This window comes from Falco cherrug, chromosome 2, assembly GCF_023634085.1.
Source record: "Falco cherrug isolate bFalChe1 chromosome 2, bFalChe1.pri, whole genome shotgun sequence".
Lineage (NCBI taxonomy): Eukaryota > Metazoa > Chordata > Aves > Falconiformes > Falconidae > Falco > Falco cherrug.
The window spans coordinates 122,374,544-122,392,096 of NC_073698.1; the positions used below are offsets into that span (position 1 = coordinate 122,374,544).

The 17,553-nt window shown below is 42.1% G+C and overlaps 1 protein-coding gene across 17 annotated transcripts in view; it reads right to left on the bottom strand.

The window, feature by feature from the left end:
• The window catches only part of ST3GAL6 (ST3 beta-galactoside alpha-2,3-sialyltransferase 6), a 48,924-nt gene that overhangs the window by 13,898 nt on the left and 17,473 nt on the right, over positions 1 to 17,553 (bottom strand). For 9 of the 17 annotated variants that reach the window (XM_027799669.2, XM_055702032.1, XM_027799670.2 and 6 more), the window contains 5 exons: positions 12,403 to 12,502; positions 11,577 to 11,645; positions 10,267 to 10,344; positions 7,318 to 7,421; positions 5,919 to 5,982 (listed from right to left, as the gene is read on the bottom strand). In XM_027799669.2, coding sequence (XP_027655470.1) covers positions 5,919 to 5,982; positions 7,318 to 7,421; positions 10,267 to 10,344; positions 11,577 to 11,645; positions 12,403 to 12,491 — 404 coding nt within the window. In that variant the 5' untranslated portion in view covers positions 12,492 to 12,502. Of the gene's footprint in view, positions 1 to 5,918; positions 5,983 to 7,317; positions 7,422 to 10,266; positions 10,345 to 11,576; positions 11,681 to 12,402; positions 12,505 to 17,553 lie in introns of those variants that run through there. The other 8 variants (XM_055702037.1, XM_005435203.3, XM_055702036.1 and 5 more) reach the window with 3 other exon arrangements.

The following is a 17,553-nucleotide window of genomic DNA, read 5'->3' on the forward strand; positions in this document are numbered from 1 at the left end:
TGATTTTTCTCCCACTTAAAAAGTGCTGTCTAAACATGTTTAAACACGTGAAGTGCATGCTGTTATGACATACAGAAGGACATGCCTGATTAAAAGTTGCATTCTCATATGATTAGATTCATATTAGAAAGCATTAAGTATATAAAAGTGAGCTACAAATTAATCTTATACTACATCCAATCAAAATAGTAATTCCTTTGAATTTAGAATATATTTAGAGTTAAAAAGCACTCAAAGAAGATATTATGCAAATGCTAAACTTATGAAATTCTAATGGTAAGATTTTCCAAGTTATCCCAGATTTTCTAAGTTTATCATTTGCTCTCTACTACTTTATTTGAAGGCTAGTAAAATGTGTGCTTTGCTTAAAAAGAAAAAAAAAAAAAAAAAGACAGGCACAGACAGGCTTTTTACTCAAGAAATTTTGGGAAGGTTTACATCCAATGTATAAGATTGCAAATTCCCCCTTACAGAAAACAAGCACATCATTTTTAATTGTAAAAATGCTTCTTTATTTAGAGCAAAGCCTTGTTGCCACAGGAATGTTGGCAAAATAAAAATGCTAGTATTTTCGTCATACGCAAACAGGCTCACAGATTACTGAGGATAAGCCACCTCCCAGTGTGCACTCCCACAGAGTTCTTCAAATAAGAAAAAGGCTCGATGTCATTTCTTAATGTAGGAGACCCCAGGACTGCATCCCAAAGAATACTACAATCTGTGTTAAATGCCCAGTGTAGCAGTTTATGCAGACTAATCAATATCTCGCTCCTCACACAGTCCAACCTGTTTTTTCAGCCAAGAGTTATTATTCAACATCAACGAAAGCAGCCTGTTCTAGCCACGACTGACCAACACCTCAATGTACAAAGGAGTTCCCTGTATTTCCTGCAGAACTGTCAATGCAGCTATGCTGTACTGCGTGGGGGATAGGGGCTTCAACACAACTCTGAAAACCTGCTTACAGAAAAGGTGAAGTGAGAATAAATGGCAATGTAAAAAGCACTGCATTTCAAACGAGATGCTGGGATGGCACCTTCTCACCAGCTGCTCTAGGGGCACATCTACAGAGGGAGCAGCCTTTAAAAATGTTTATATATGTGTGTATATATATATCTGTATAAGAATAGTGCTGCTAAATGCAGCAACTCTGGGAGGGGTGACATAGAGCTAGCACACCTTTCTCTAGCGTTTCCTGAGCAGCTTAGTAGAAGCCAAGCATTCATAAAAAGATTTCCAGCTAATGCCACAGAACCACATGACAACACCTCAGAGATCAGAAGAGTGAAAACCTGTTACATCTTCCTGCCCTCAGTATGCCCATTCCCTCTACGGCCATAAAACCCTTCCCTCTCTACTCCAGGACTGCTTCAGTCTATTCATTTTCAAATTAATTTTTCAACCTCGTTTTAAGATATCCTGAGACAGCAGAGTGATGAACATATGTGCCTCTTGCAAAATCTGCAGTGGGAGGAAGGGAGCAGAAGTTACCCTTTTCCTGAATTACAGTTCATTACTCTCAAACTGTATCACTGAGCTCAGAGCAAGATCCTGCACTACAGAGAAGCAACAGCAAGGAGAAACAGGAAGGAAAAAGGCAAACTGAACAAAAACATGATCAGTAAATGATGAAGGTGGAATCAAGGGGGCGGGGCGGGGGGGGGGCGGGGCGGGAGGGGAGTGCAGAATTAGTACTTGGTTGTATCACATTTTCCTGTTGTTTACATGCCTCTGAGTCACTGAAAGCTTCAGTCACCTCAGATCTCTGAATTCTCCATCACGGACACAGCTAGGTAACTGAGGTACAAACCTCATCACCACAATACAAATCTTGGGCTGCTACCCATACTCCAACTCCTGGTGGTACCTCCTAGCTAGAGCATCCATCCCTGATGTTTGCTGGACACCCTGGTTTGGCAGTGACTGATGCACCATGCACAAACACTCATTACTTGGTATGAATCTCCAAAAATGATGTTAAATCCATTACAAGTGATTTGTATTCTTCTGACCAAAATGTTACTTTGAGGAGGCACTGCCTGTTCTGTCCCCTGTAGATGAACTTCAACTGATTCCTTACTACATACCTTCCAGTTTTTAGCAGAAGCTGATTTCAGAAGTTTCTTCACTATATCAAACCCTAACTACTGAAGTAATGCCTTCCACTCTGATATAAAACTGAAGAGCTCTTTGGTTTCTCCTCTCTGCACTCTGCAGTTGTGATGTTGCAGGACACACTCCAGGCAGGGGCAGCAAAATAAAACATTACTTTAGAGAAGGGCAGCTGAGGTTCATGCAGCTACAGAAGGCTAGGTAGCTGCTCTCCACATCACATCTGAACTCCTCCTTCCCTCTTACAGACAGAAGCAGACCAGATCTCGGTTCATGGCCGAGTTGAGCAATACTACTTGGATGGAAAAAATGAGTGAAATTTGAAGTTTAAGCTTTCAAACTCCACTGCCCTTAATGACATGCATACTCAAAACCAAAGTTGGCAGCTGACTTCAAATAACTACTAAAACATCTAACATTGGTATGTGAGCTTTTTAAATGGATAAAGTCCACAAGCAGATCAAATACTCATGATGAACTGTACATTAATACAGTCATAAATACAGTCAAACAAACTGGATCAGCTTTTAATCTCTGTCAATCTCAGGAAGTTGAAGTGGGCCAACTCAAACAGGAAGTCTGGCACAAGTGTGCCATTTCTGAACCGCCACCTCCCTTCACCCGTGCTCCCTCCCCCCATTCAAGTGTGTCCCATTATAATCACAGGTCTACATACACAGTAGCACAGATTCCACCAACAGGGATAAGTGAGGAGGAAAACTGTTTATGCTAGAGTAAAAACCAGAACATAATATCATAGGAAACAGACATATGAAATGGAGATAAAGAGTATGTAGCAAGGCTGGACTGTATTCAATGTTATTTAAACAAGCTGACCTGACCTGTACTTACCATAGATTGCAGAAATCAACACACTGGTTTTCAGCAGACTGTTACTTCCAGGTATTTTACCAACCCCACTTGTTAGAAGTTTCCTTTTTCTTAATGTTTTCATATTAAAACCCTAAACACTCACGCTTTCTCCAAGTCAATAAATTGGCAAGAAGAGAAATAAATTCAGATGTCCTTAACCAACATAAGGTGCTGTAAGTGAAACATAACAGACTGAAAAGTCTGGAGGTCTGGCTTACAAGCACCAGCACAATACCAATGAAAGTGAAAAATATTAAGACCTCAGCTGCAATAACTGCTATAACAATGGTTTGAGTGACTAAGGGATTGCATTTAGGTGTTAGAGATCTGCTTAAGAGTATAAATCAATCCCGATGCAAACTGCATAGTAACTGATCTCCAGTATCTAAATGCAAACCCTTTAGTCACTCAAACCATTGCCCTATTCACATGGTGTACAAGAGCCTCTTAATCTCAAAGGCAGGGATTAGTTTACATATTTTGTTTATATTGTTAATGCCGAAAGAAACATTTTCTTAGTCTGTAAAAGAGAAAAAAACTTGTTAAATGAAAATGCAGCCTTTAAAGGTCAAAAGGCTTGCATCCTCCACATTCCACTGAAATACTGTTTCTCTGGAAGTGTCGAAAGAAGATCTCAACCTCAACTCCTTTAACACACCCCCGCATAGTCAGTTGAGGAATGCAAATTATTTCCTTTGAGGTTATTTGGTAAAAGGAAGATGCAGAGGTCACATTTTGTTGACTCAGGATTGTGTAAATTCATTGATGAGAATCTACTGCTGTTGAGCTTAAGAGTCCTGAGAGTGCCCAACAAGTAACCATGAGGATACCAATAGAGCAGGTGTTCAGAGGTTACTCTGGATAGCCTCAGCATGGAAAACCCTTCTCCTCTGGGCTGTTTCACTGAAGTTAGTGACACTGTTCACTTCCAAACAGTTTTGGAGAATGTAGACCTTTAGACAGTGAGAACCCCATCTAATTGTGGGAAATGGCTCTGTTCAGAAAAAAATCCTTTGTGGCTCACTATGTACACTTTTACCTAAGCTGTACACAAATACAGCTTATATGAGCATATTTGTTAGGATACTTTATACAGCAGGTTCCCCCACTCTGCCCCAGGAAAAGTTTATAGGGAAATTCAGTTTGCCTTCTGCCAAGAAGGCCAAATTAGGCAGCAGCTTTACAGAGCTGCCTAATAATTCTGTATTACTGGAGAATGTTGTTAGGATTGTTTCCCAAAGTGTTTCACATGTAAAACCCACTGTCTCTCAGTTAAATGCATATCTAAAAGCTCTCTTCCTTCCTACAGTGATTGACACCCTAACAGTGCTATACACAAAATCTGATGGATCCAGAAAGAATACTGTATGAAGTCATTGTACATTTGATTTGTTTATACTACTGCCTATTAAACAGTAATGGTTCTCATTTTGCTTCAGTACTACTGAAGTACATTACTTTTTTGAAAATGAGACGTACTTCCCAGAACCACTGCACATATCTGTATCTCAGAGAGCCTACATTCAAAGTATAAATATACCAATTATCTTACCTTTGATCTAGAACGACTGACATTGCCATTTAAAAGCTACTACGCTGTACTGCAAGCATCTCTACTTTATAGCCAAAATTATTGTAGTGCTGAACTTGTGACTTTCGTGTTTGACATTCTCCTTCAAACTCCAGACAAAAGACTAGCCTTTGTCAGCCAATTCTGCATAAATTTCCCCAATTATCACACTCCTGACAGCAAAGAGTGGTTTTGCTTTTTTTTCCCCCTCTCTCTTCTTAACAGAAAACCTGAACATCCTAGAAATAGATACTAAACACTGGGAAAGGAAGTACAGTAGGGAAAAGAAAACTGGGTACTAAGAGATAATCCTTCAGCTTGAACGCAAATTATTTTGTTCATATTCCACCCAAGGATAAAACATGATCCTGGCATTTGGCTTGAAGCCAGTCTTCTGTTTGATTAAAAAGTGAAACCAAGGAATGGAAGTAATGCTGAGGTTGGCTTTAAACTTATTAAGAAGTCCACATACTAAACATGATATGGCAGGTTGTCAGCCCGTTTTCTGGACTGTAAGTCTAAGAAGTCACTTGCATTGTTTAGTAAACACAGGATTTCAGTATACTTGCCAACCCAGGTATGCTACCTCCTAAAAAAACCTCCCAAAACCAAAGAAAAGAACCAAACCAAAACAAACCCCAACAACAACCACACGCACATGCGCACAGAAAGACCCTCCAAAACCAAACAAAAAAAATCTCAGCAGAAGTGGATTCTAACCACTGGATTAAGCAGGGGAACCTAATGCATGGGAAGAGAGTTGTCTAATGCATGTGCCGCACCCTAGTTACTCACACAATGCCAGGAACAGCCTTTCCTGGCTGCCTGCGTCTCCCCCATTCCCAGGAAAAGGAAGCTGAGCATACACACAAACCAGGGTGTGCAGCAGGCCCATGGATGCGGTGGCACACGGATATACCTAAGATTTCTTCTGTGTAGAAACAGTCATTGGTTTGCATCTGCTTACTGCATACATTTTCTAGCTTACACTAATGACTTCGAAAGAGTCATTTTTACATTTACATCATATTCAGTTTTTAAGGGGTGGCTTAACTTTCCTCAAGTATAGAAAGATACTGCAGTCCCATCTCCCTGTATTCAGCTAGTGAACTCCTAATGCACTTGCAAAAAGAAATCTGTAGGTTTAAGCTCCCTCACAGAGAAATTATTCTTGAACGCTGATGCTACATACATTTAAAACCAAACTTACTTAAATCTTGGAATCAGCTACATATTGCTTGGACACTGACAGATCTGCATCTTGGCTAACTTGACCAATTTCAAGATAATGCCACTGAAATTCCTTTTCAGATAGGTATTAAAAATGCAATGAACAGAAACATTAGCAAACAAACGATCTCACCTGTCATCTTCATTGGAAAGTCCACAGTTCTGTAGTCTTGAAAGGGCTAAACGAAAAAATTGCTCTAGAAAGAAAAAGTGAAGAAAGATTAATGAAAACGTTCAGTGCTTTCCAATATAAAAATACACCTGCCACCCTGACTACAGCATTTTCAGACACAGTTAGTTTTATGCACTGTGCATTAAAAACATCCAAGTAAGGACACCAATTTAGGGCCCCAGGTTAATCACTGATGCCAAAGAAATTCAGGTTTATCAGAGCTCCACTCTGGGAAGCTTTTCCTGCACCAACACTCCATTGCTGGAAAACAGCATGGAATTTGTATTAAAAAAAATAGTAAGTTTTAGTTATAGTAAATAAGCATTGGAAGAGTTTAAGACCTGCATCCTAATTGACTGTTTTTTCTTCTACCCATCTTCAGCTCAAACAGAAGCAGCCTTGACCCAAGAGGAGAGGCTGCACAGCCAGAGACAGTAAGAGCATCACGTATCTTGGGCAAAGACACCAAACCAGCCTGTGCTCACTGGCAAAGCTGGGCAGAGGCACCTTCCCAGCCCTCCCTTGGTTGGCAGGTGCCTGCTGGACACTTGATGTGCCTCTAACTGAGAAAGGGACTCAGTTCATTCCCAAATGTATTTTTCCCCACCTCAGCTCCAGAGGTGCAGGAAAATACACCATCCTTGTTATACTGATGGAGGACAAGTGGAGAGTCTAAAGCCCAGATCTGCAGGGTACTAGGAAGGTGCACTGTTCAGCGTTAGAAACTCTTAAGACCTGAGACTTTCCAAAAGTGCAACTAAGACCCTTAGGGTCTCCAGCCCCATCTACTCTGCCCTGACCAACACAGGCACCAGGCATAAGCAAGCCAACACACTGTATAGGTACAGCAGCCGTGCAACAGCAGGAATACCCCCTGCAGCCCCAGTGACTCCTTCTTGGTGGGAGAAGCTAGTCCAGTAAAAAGAAAATTTTGCTGATTTAACTGCCCCAACCCAGGGACTTCTGCCTCAATAGGACTAGATCCCAACTGGCTTTACGTGTGTTGAACGAACCCCATCACACTGACCCAGCTAATATTCCACCTAGCAAAGCACTAGCTAGGTACCTTTAGTGCTCCAGCCCACATACAAACGGAAGGAAGCTGAATAAGGTCCACTCTTCCTCACTCCCACCTTTTTGGAGCTTCTCTGCTAAGAGGGGCAAACCCAACACAGTGTTTTATTTGTTAAAACCAGAAAGGTGCCAGGTCAGAGGGACTAAACGAAACCACTACATCACCACCAGATACCCCCAAAAGGATTGGCATTGGTAAACATGAAAGACCAGGGCCTGAGATTCAGGTGGCTTTACAAACTGTTTAGGTATTTGTTTAAAACCAAGGCACACAGAGAAGACAAACCTGCTCGCTTTATTCCATAAGGCAGTTCAAACTTATCGCTCCCGTGGAACTCAGCCACTCTGATAAAATCGTTAGCACACAGGAATGGGTATATTTTGTCAACACTAAATGAAAGGAAAAAGTAAGATGTTTTAAAAATCCACATGACTTATTTAAATAAGCCAATAATTCATGCAATTGCATTTTAAATAAAAAAGCTTTCTTTAGCCTACTTCAAGTATTATCAATTTTTAAAAGAAGAAAATTCATGAACACACGAAAAGAAAGCAGATGACAGAAAAGGGGAAGATTTTATTATGGAAAATATGGGTAGAGAGTGAGATAGAAGAATTTCTCTGCTAGTGTAAGTTTGAGTCACCAAAATCACATGACTGAAAGCTTACACCATGAGACAGCATATTTAAGAGAATATATAACCCAGGAAGATAACATAACAGAGGCAAGGAAAATTAAGAGTTATTATATAAGGCAATTTAATAAATAAGAATGGGATATGAAACAAGATGTTTTAACCTGAAAATACCACCTCTTGAGGACATCAGCTTATTTGATATGCGCTCCCATTCAAACAAGGTGTTTTATGGCCGTGCTGACATTAGTAAGTAGTCTGGGGCAACATACAGCAAAATGGTATGGAGTTCTCATGCACACATTACACACATCTCAGGCAGTTTGGTTTGGTTTTGGTGGGGTGGGGGGGATGTGTTGGGTTTTTTTGTGGGGTTTTGTTTGTTTGTTTGTTTGTTTTAACCCTAGACTAACTCTAGTAGGGTCCCGAAGATTGAGCACCCCTCAGCAGCTGTAGCACATCAGGTGTGCTCCTGCAGCGCATCTTCTGGCTTAGCTAGAAGTCGGGTGTCTGAAAGGAGCCCAGCGCACAGGCTACCCTGTGATGAGAAGCATGGCACGTGGGGATCACAAGCAGGTGTGCCCCAACAGCACATCCCTCCTGCAGTCTAGGACACGACAGCATTACACCTTATAAGCATCAAGATAGAAAGAATGGGTCACTTTCCAAAAGTAACCGCAGACAAGGGCTACCTCACAGCAGGGAAGGGACTGTTACGACAAATGAATGACCCGTAGACGCAGTCCCCTCACATGCTACCATGCCCTCAGCTTCACCTTGGAGTTACGAGGACACACACTCACTGAACTGGTTAACTTTGTAGCAATTCTGCATACTAGCTTCCATATTAAAATGTTAACACAGAAGTATACAGTCAGAGTGAGAAAACCTAGTATTGATCACAAATACCCACAGCTAGCACCTGACTTGTTTTTCCACTAAGAATATTAACAGCTGTTAAAAAATCAAAACACCACAGCCCACACACCAAGAACTGGGCCATAGATTAACTAAGCAAGACCAGCTAACTTTGAGAGACTGAACTCCCATATTAAGTTTAATAACTTGCCTTGCTGTTCAGAAGCAGCTGGTAAGTTTAGACATAATAAATAATTTACCTACTGTAAAGAGACTTTTAATTCTAGCTCTTATAGCTCTGGCTCCTTTCCAATAATTAATTCTGCAGGTTAGAAATCCTTTCAGCCTCCCCAGGCTCTTATTGAAGTGCACAGACCAGATATTCAGCTCACACAAATTATCCCTATAAAGGAGCTATGGAAAAATAAGAGACCGCTCTAGCTCTGCACCTACCTTCTTCTCACAGTGCAGCCAAGTCCCTTCCCACCCCCTTCCTTGCTCTGTCCAAGAGCCATCCTGCAGTGCCTGACAGCCTGGGCATGCTCCACAGGCAAGGGAACTAACCAGTTCTAACTAACCAGACTAACCTGGACCACGCTGGGCCAGGCAGCTAACCAAAGCTCAGACTACAGGACTGCTTTGGGGAGGACTAACTGGACACCCTTCCATGTTCTTTAAAACAATAACAGCACTGAATCAAAGCCATGTTTTCTTGTATGCAAGAAGGACAACAGAAAGAAAAAAAAAAGAAAGAAAGAAACAATGGTGTCTTTGCTCAGAGCTTTAAGCCAGGACTCTCTCTAAACATCTTCCCAAGGTTTCTCAGGGCCACACTCAATGTTCACTCAGGTAAATACAAAGCCAACAACACAGCCTGTCTGCTCCTGGTCCTGTAGCATTTCCTACATCTCTCATTTAAAACTTGTGCTTCTAATAACAAAAACTTTCAGTATTTCCTCACAAACCCCTTGGATGCACTTTTGTGACCAGACACCTCCTTTGTTTTGTGTTGAAGCTCTTCCTTTTTTCACCTGATTGCTCATTTACAAAGGAAGCTTCCTGTGAGAACCTTAAAGCAGAGGACACCTACACACAATTCAACAACACTATCAGAGGAAAGAAAGCATGAATAACTGCAAATTTAATCAGAATTAAATTTCCTTAAAATTAAAATTCCATTGAAGGGAGAGAATCTTAGGTCATTAAAGACTGAAATATGCGAAAATTCATCCAATACTCCGCTTTCCAAATAAAATGAAGATATTTTCAAAACGTCTCTGGTCCCTAGCTGCTACAGAAACACTTGGCTACCAAAAATCTTAATCTTTTTAAGTCCAGGTTCTTAACAGCAGAATGACCAAGTTTCGGTCTTGGAAACGCAGGTTTCTTTTACAGGAAAAGCAGGGGGAAATAGGAATTGCAGAAGGAATTAAGGCTTTTATTTCAATAATTAGAATAGTTTTACTGTTACTAGCTACAGTATCTGAACAGGAAGCATTTATTTATTCAGTACATACACCAGCGTGTTGAGCTAATTGTGTGGTACTGCTCAGCTGCTGGTCAGTGGCAAGCTAAATATTTGGTTTTGCTATAACCAGGAAGGCAGCAACGAACCCAAGCCCAAAAGCTGTACTGCCAGAGGCAAATCAAAATGTGAAATAGTCCAGAAATATAAATAGCCCATTTCTACCTCAATTTGTACAGCCTTTCCTCCTCCACCTCCCTCCCCAGCAAAGACTCACCCCACTAAAGATTCAAATGCTGGTTTCAGGACACAAGTACCCAGTGCATTCCTTCTCTCCACAGCTGTAGGTGGCAGCCTGCAAAAGGAGAATTTCAAAGAAATAGCAAGAACAGGAATGGAGGAGTAGCAGAAACAAGGCAGGGAAACCTGGACAAGCCAAATTAGTCAAAGCTGACTACTGAGTTAACACCACACAAAATTTTTGTAATCGCCTCTGTATTATAAACATGGATCTTTCTCATTGTGGTACAGTTATTTTTATTAGTAAAAGCTTCCATCTCACAGTGCTGCTTCAAGGGGTCTACAGCCTCCCTTGCACAGCAATTGTCAATGCAGCCAAAGCCAGAGGTGAGATCTCAGGCCCACCTGCAGAGAAGCAGGACACCTGGGCTGAGTCACCCCTGCAGCCGTACCAGATAGCATCACCAGCGCTCCTCAGGTGGGAGTCTTGTTTGGAGAGGGGAACAGACAGCACCACATAGGGCACTTCAAGGAAAATAAGACTGCTTGGGGATAAACTCTTACTCTCATCATAAGGTGTACACTTCTAAGCACATACCTGCCTTGGCGATAGAGCCCCATTAATAACATCATATGAAGCCCAGAAGGGAAGGTAAAGTTCAGTATAAGCAATGCGTGCACCTGGGCTGCATTAAGAACAGGAGAACGAAACTGCCACATTAGAACCACAAGCCAAACAGACCATCAAGGTTAACTGCTTTTGGTAACCTCAAGTCGTCACATGGATACTGACACTGAGAAAGCATCTCGTGAGATGTATCAGCTAGCCAGCTCATTGCTTTCCAGCATCAGCCTCACAGAAGGCATTTCCCAGGATGGCTTCAGAGAACAGAGGCCTGCTTTTAAGTTTTAGCATAGGCACTCATCAGGTCCCACAAACCTAACTGCAGAAACTTACCAGTACAACATCTGCTTACATGTACACTTGCACATTGCAAGTGAACCGCACCTCTGCTAATTTTATTCAAGTATAAGTCAGAATTGTAAAAATTTGGAAGCTGTAAATAAATGTCCATCCAACAATTCATTGCTTGTTACAGTCACTGTAAGTAGCTATAAATATTAACCAAACACTGGAAACATGACGTGGACAAATTCCTTTCTGCCAGACATGTTACAATTGTGTTCTGAACAGAAACAGCCAATGGACACAGCTGAACAATAATCAATTGCACAGGGAGCCTATAGACAAAGGCTATGGATTTTAGTCTCAATCCCTCCCACATGCCCAAAAACCAGCCAACCAAACAAAAGCCCCACCAAAAAACACTCAACTCCTGAACTTACTGGGTAACTCCACTAGTCTCATAGGAAGGAGGAGCCCTCACAGAGGAAGTCTGTCCATAAAAGCTAATCCTGCAAAAAGGGAAATGTCACAACACTGTGGTTTCCTATAAACAGAAACCACAACAGAAAGCCATTTGTATCAATTGTACGTTATAAGACAAGTAGAGGCACATCAGTGACTACTTTTAAAAGCTATTGCTATTATCATAATAACATAAACACACTGGTTCATCCTGGTCACAGCTGTGCAAAGGCCAATGGAAACTCTACTTCTCTGATAAGCACCCTGAATCTTAGGTCCCAAGCCACCTGTCCCGTGCAGCCTGGAGACACCAAATGCACACTTCGCACAAGGTTGCCACTGGGACTCAACAAATTTCAGTTTTTGAAAAGGTGTCCACTACACCTGCAGTTATTCCCACATGTGGAGCAGGTCTCTCCCGTATCATTTATCAGGCATCTAAAGGAACGTGCTAACGCTAAACAGATGTGGGGTGGGAGGAGATATGGACACATGACACACACAAGTAAGATACCTCTCCTCACCTGAACACCTGTTTTCATGAAACTCAGAGGGGCTTCCTTTCTCTGAGGTCCTGACCTCTCTATGCAACCAGGCTCAAACAGACTATTAGGTTTAAAAGTGAAATGAGAGAAGGGGTGACAGGACAGAACAATCACATTCATTCCCTCACAGTACAAAAATATAACCCCAAACACACAGAGTAGTTGATTACTAGTAAACAGCTGTTCAGCAACTCACAACCACATTTTTCATGCAGCCAGGAGGATGTTTGCACTATAAATGCACAAAGCATCGCCATACCAATAGAGGTTATTTCTCCACAGATTTCCGTGCAGTATACCATACATAACAGCAGCAGCCAAGATAAAAAACAGAAGAATTCGTTTCATGACTGGTAGACCTGAAATGTAAGAAAAACAAAACAAGAAATTTAAATCCCAGTTATGCTATTAAACATTAACTCCTATAAAGCATCCTGAAACCTAAGAAAGGAAGTCATCATTATTACAATCATTCTCCACTACCACAAATTTGATAGGGGATCACTCCAGTCTGATTTCTCACACAAAGCCCCAGTGCCAGGAGCTGAACACTGCTTTGCATCTACCACATATGTATACTCTGCACAGAAGCACTGACAGGGGCTCAGTCTAGGTTCTCTGTTACAGACACAGGAGGAAGATGGGCTCTTCCAGAAGCATGTCGGAGTAGGAGCTCCTTTCTGTCCACTGGCAGCCCAAGGAAACCAGCCTCTTTGGTCAGAAAATGGCTTTTACAGGTACCTGTGCTTCTCCTCTTTCTTGCACCACCCACTATCAGTTTCCATAATTATACAGTTAAACAAGCATTGGCACTTTGCAGGAGGCAGATAGGCTGATGCCAATGAAGGAGAATGGGGTATGAGCTGCCACAAATTGCTACTAGCTTTTTTAGGATCACAAATATTCTTGAAGTCTGGTATTGGACATTTAAAGCATCACTGAAGCTGTCTGCTTACACCCTCATCTCCTGCGCAGTCTCCAGCTCCTGACACAAGCTAGGCTTCATTGCTACAGTGACAGAAAAATGCTATTTTCAAACATCACTAAATCAGGAAGACGAGTTAGGACCCAATCTGTGGAATCTGTTAATTATGGAGAAATAGCAGAAAAAGCGTTCATTTTTCAAATAGAGTTTTCATTTCATTGCACAGTCTAGTAAAAGAAAACCAGAGAAATATCAGAAGCTCATGTATCCAGCAAGACACACTGGGGAAAAAGCAAGTTCTGCATTGCTCACATCTAACACACTGAGCTGCCCTTTCAGCAGCTATGAATGAACTGTTGTTGCTTAATCTTGTGAAAGTCCAAAATAGCCATTCTGGCCACAAGTTACTGTGGAAATTTACTCACGAGCTATAATCCTTCTATTAGTTCCACTTCTACCCCCATGGTAAGGAGTTCAGTACACACAATGCACAAACACCTACTTGCACATCTATATTTTAAAGTGAAGGTAACAAAGAACTGTCCATCAAAACCAAGCCACATCCAAACATACTGCTGCTTTTTCCAAAAGCAGAGCCTTCGGCTTTAGGTTTGGGGTTTTTCTTTTTAATTTTCTTTTTTTAAACTCCATGTAGCTTTTCAGAATATTTAGAGTTGCTGTTATTTCAAACTTGCGTTAAACTGCCTTAAAGCAATAAAACTCAAGGTCGCAATAAAACCGAAGGTAGATGTTGTCCAAGTGATTTATGCTTTATGTTAGTAACGTCCCAATATCATACCTTATTTAAGGCCAAGAAACTACTAGAGCACACTGCATTTTGTCAGCAGAAACTGAGAAGCAAACTACTGCCACTCACATAGCTTCACCCCTCAAGACATACCTAACAGTGAACTATTTGTTACAATGACTTGAATGCAACAAGCCATGACCTATTTATTTCCCAACCCTCCATATCCTTCGCAGGCGTTTGTCGGGTCACAGATGGGGTTTTATAACAGCATCTACCACAAAGCCACCTAACAAACAAGCTACAACCTATCAACCTTCAGTGTATCCTCCAGGCTGTCCTGCTCTGTGCTGGATGAAATACTCATAGGCTGCCCCTGTTCCAATTCCAACCTTTCATCCCTGGTCAGGAAGTAACACTGCTCCCTTTACAGCTCCAGCTCCCTTGTCTCTTCCTTCAACAGTCAATGCAAATTTTTGCCAACAGTTACCCTCAACTTCTAGAGCAAACCCCAACTTTTTTACAATAATTTTGCGACAATCTTTCCCTACAACTACAAGAACATTACAAGAAAACCTACCTACCGGGTTTAGCCAAGTGTCATTAACAGAAATTGGCTCATCACCTTGTGTGCCACCACACAGCACATACAGGACAGCCAGGGGATCTGGCCCAGCCAGCACAGGTTTATGAAAGGCAGGTCCTGCTTGACTAACCTGATCTCCTTCTGCAACAAGGGGGCCCACTCAGTGGGCGAGGGAAAGGCTGTGGATGTCGTATACCTAAACCTCAGTAAAACCTTTGACACCATCTCCCACAGTGTTCTCCTGGAGAACCTGGTTGCTCATGGCTGGGACGGGTGTACCCTTCGCTGGGTAAAGACCTGGATGGATGGCTGCACCGAAAGAGTGGTGCTGAATGGTGTCACATCCTGCTGGTGCCAGGCACACGAGGTGTTCCCCAGGGCACGGTGCTGGGGCCAGTTCTGGTTAACATCTTTATCAATGATTGCAACAAGGAGACTGAGTGTACGCTCAGTGAGTCTGCAGACACCACCAGGCTGGGGGGGGGAGTTCTGACCTACTGGAGGGCAGAAAGGCTCTGCAGAGGGAGTTGGGCAAGCTGGACTGATGGGCTGAGGCCAACTGTATGAGGTTCAACGGGGCTCAGTGCCAGGCCTGCAGCTGGGTCACAACAAACAACCCCACACAGCACTACAGGCTGGGGGAAGAGTGGCTGGAAAGCTGCCTGGTGGAAGAGGACCTGGGGGTGTTGGTCAACAGCTGGCTGAACATGAGCTGGCCGTGTGGCCAAGAAGGCCTACGGCATCCTGGCTTGTATCCAAAATCATGTGGCCAGCAGGACTAGCAAAGGGATTGTCCCCCTGTACTCTGCCCTGGTGAGGCTGCACCTCTGAGACTGTTCAGTTTTAGGCCTCTCACCACAAGAAAGACATCAAGGTGCTGGAGCGTGTCCAGAGAAGGGCAACGGAGCTGGTGAAGGGGCTGGGGCACAAGTCTTGTGAAGTGCGGTTGAGGAAACTGGGGTTGTTTAGCCTGAAGAAAAGGAGGCTGAGGGAGGACCTCACTGCTCTTTACAATTACCTTGAAAGGAGGTTGTGGACAGGTGGGGGTCGGTCTCTTCTCCCAGATAAGAAGCAATAGAACAAGAGGAAATGGCCTCACGTCGTGCTAGGGGAGGTTTAGTTTGGATATTAGGAAGAATGTCTTCACTGAAAAGGTGGTCAAGCATTGGAACAGGCTGTCCAGGGTGGTGGTTGAATCATCATCCCTGGAAGTGTTTAAAAAAACATGTAAATGTAGGGATTCGAGTAAATCCTGCTTGAACGAGTATTGTGTTTAGGGACATGGTTTAGTGGTGGACTTGGTAGTGCTACGTTAATAGTTGGACTTTATGATCTTAATGATCAAAGCCTAAACAATTCTAGCATTTACTTGAAAAAGATGCTGCACTCTTTGGGGTGGGTTTTTTTTTTCCCCTTTCATTATCAGTATTTTTATCCCTCTGCTGCTGTGCAAAGGTTTGCTAAAATATCCCACTAAAGTGGAAATCAGCTGTTTATTTTTTACTCCCTAATTCAATCAATGCAAACTTCAGTTAAACAACCAAACATAAAGAACCAGCTCTTCAGATAAAGTTGCTAAATTAACAACTGATGAAATTGCCGATTTGATGACTTCAGTGTAAAAGAGAACCTTGCTGAAGTCAGGCCAAGCTACAAAACAGAGAAAAGACAAGGCAAAGGGTCTTTGGGCAAAAGTCCTATAAACAGTCTTTAAAAACAAAAATATTATTCATAGCAGTATTAGTCACAGAGTAAAAAAGTTCTGTTTGTATAGTATTTACAAATATATTCATACAACCTGCAAAACATTCATTAGAACAAGAGAATATAAGTCTACATCATTCTTCAAACAGGATCACAAGAAACCTGTAACAACTTTCAGTATCTTACATAGGACATTCAACCTGGCACACACATCAGAAGGTAGGAGCTGGGGTGGACCCAAACCCATCATTAAGGGTCTACTTAGCTCTCAGGAACATAAAGTGATCTTTAATTATCTAAGAATCTTCTCACCATCCCATCCCCCAGCGCCTGGCTCCATTCAGTGCTTTGATGTTCTGCAGTCAAGAAAGACTGTCGTTTTAGCAAATATCTTAACCTGGTTTAGTAAACTAAACCATTGCCTTAAGGAACAAATTATTCTGGGTGTATATTTAATGATGACAGCATTTTCCAGCTCTCCCTTCCTATTTTAAAATAGCTGAGTGTTATAGAAAGTTAATCAAAAGAAAACAAACTTACACAACACACATATTGCACTAGAAAATTCCCATTGTCAGAGATGCAAGAAAATAGGTAATTGAGGAGACACAGTTCAGATGTAAAATGACAGTCCCATTCCATCTTATTTATCACAACACAAGACCCAGCATCATGACTTAAACCCAACCACCTGACTGACAGAGATCATGGTGCCCTTAGGTCAGTCAGTGATAAGCAAAACAAGAAGGACAAAGCTGGAACTTAACTATTCAATTCCCTCCTCTTTCCAAAAAGCCTACAGTGATCCACACAATGAAAGGGGCTAGGAACCCAACATGCCAGTGACCAGCGTTCAAGCTGTTGGCTGGTCAGTTTTCTGAAAGCAAGCAAGCAATGGGATGCTTAAGTGTTGTAAAAAGATTGGCGTGCTGTTTTTAATAGCAATCTAAGCTAAATTCTTCTGTCCAACTTCACAGTCCTACCAAAGCTGAGCTACAATTACAGAATTAGACCAGACTGACTCTGTTATGGTATTAAGAGATCTCAGAGGTCAGCCTGCATCTCCTATGGACAGATAGATCCACCTCAGCTCCCACCAACCCACCACAGAGACACATTTGGGTATATGAAAAATTAGCTATATGAGCCCAGAGGCTAATTTTTGTTCCCTTGGTGGAAGTGGGGAACCCAGATCCTTGTCAGGCTGAGCTGCATCTTCACTTACCATTAGCCTTTATTCTGCTACTTCAGTAAGTGTGGTATTCAATATGAGCCACTATCTCAGAGTCTCTGTTTATCTTTCAGTTTAAATATACAGTTGATGCAGCCATGCCACAGAATAAAATAATCACACAGGAAAATACAGCTGTTGGGATGGGTGATCACACCACCACACTACGAGCAACTTTTTCATATTGTTTATAAGCCTTCCTTTTGCTTTCTTGCT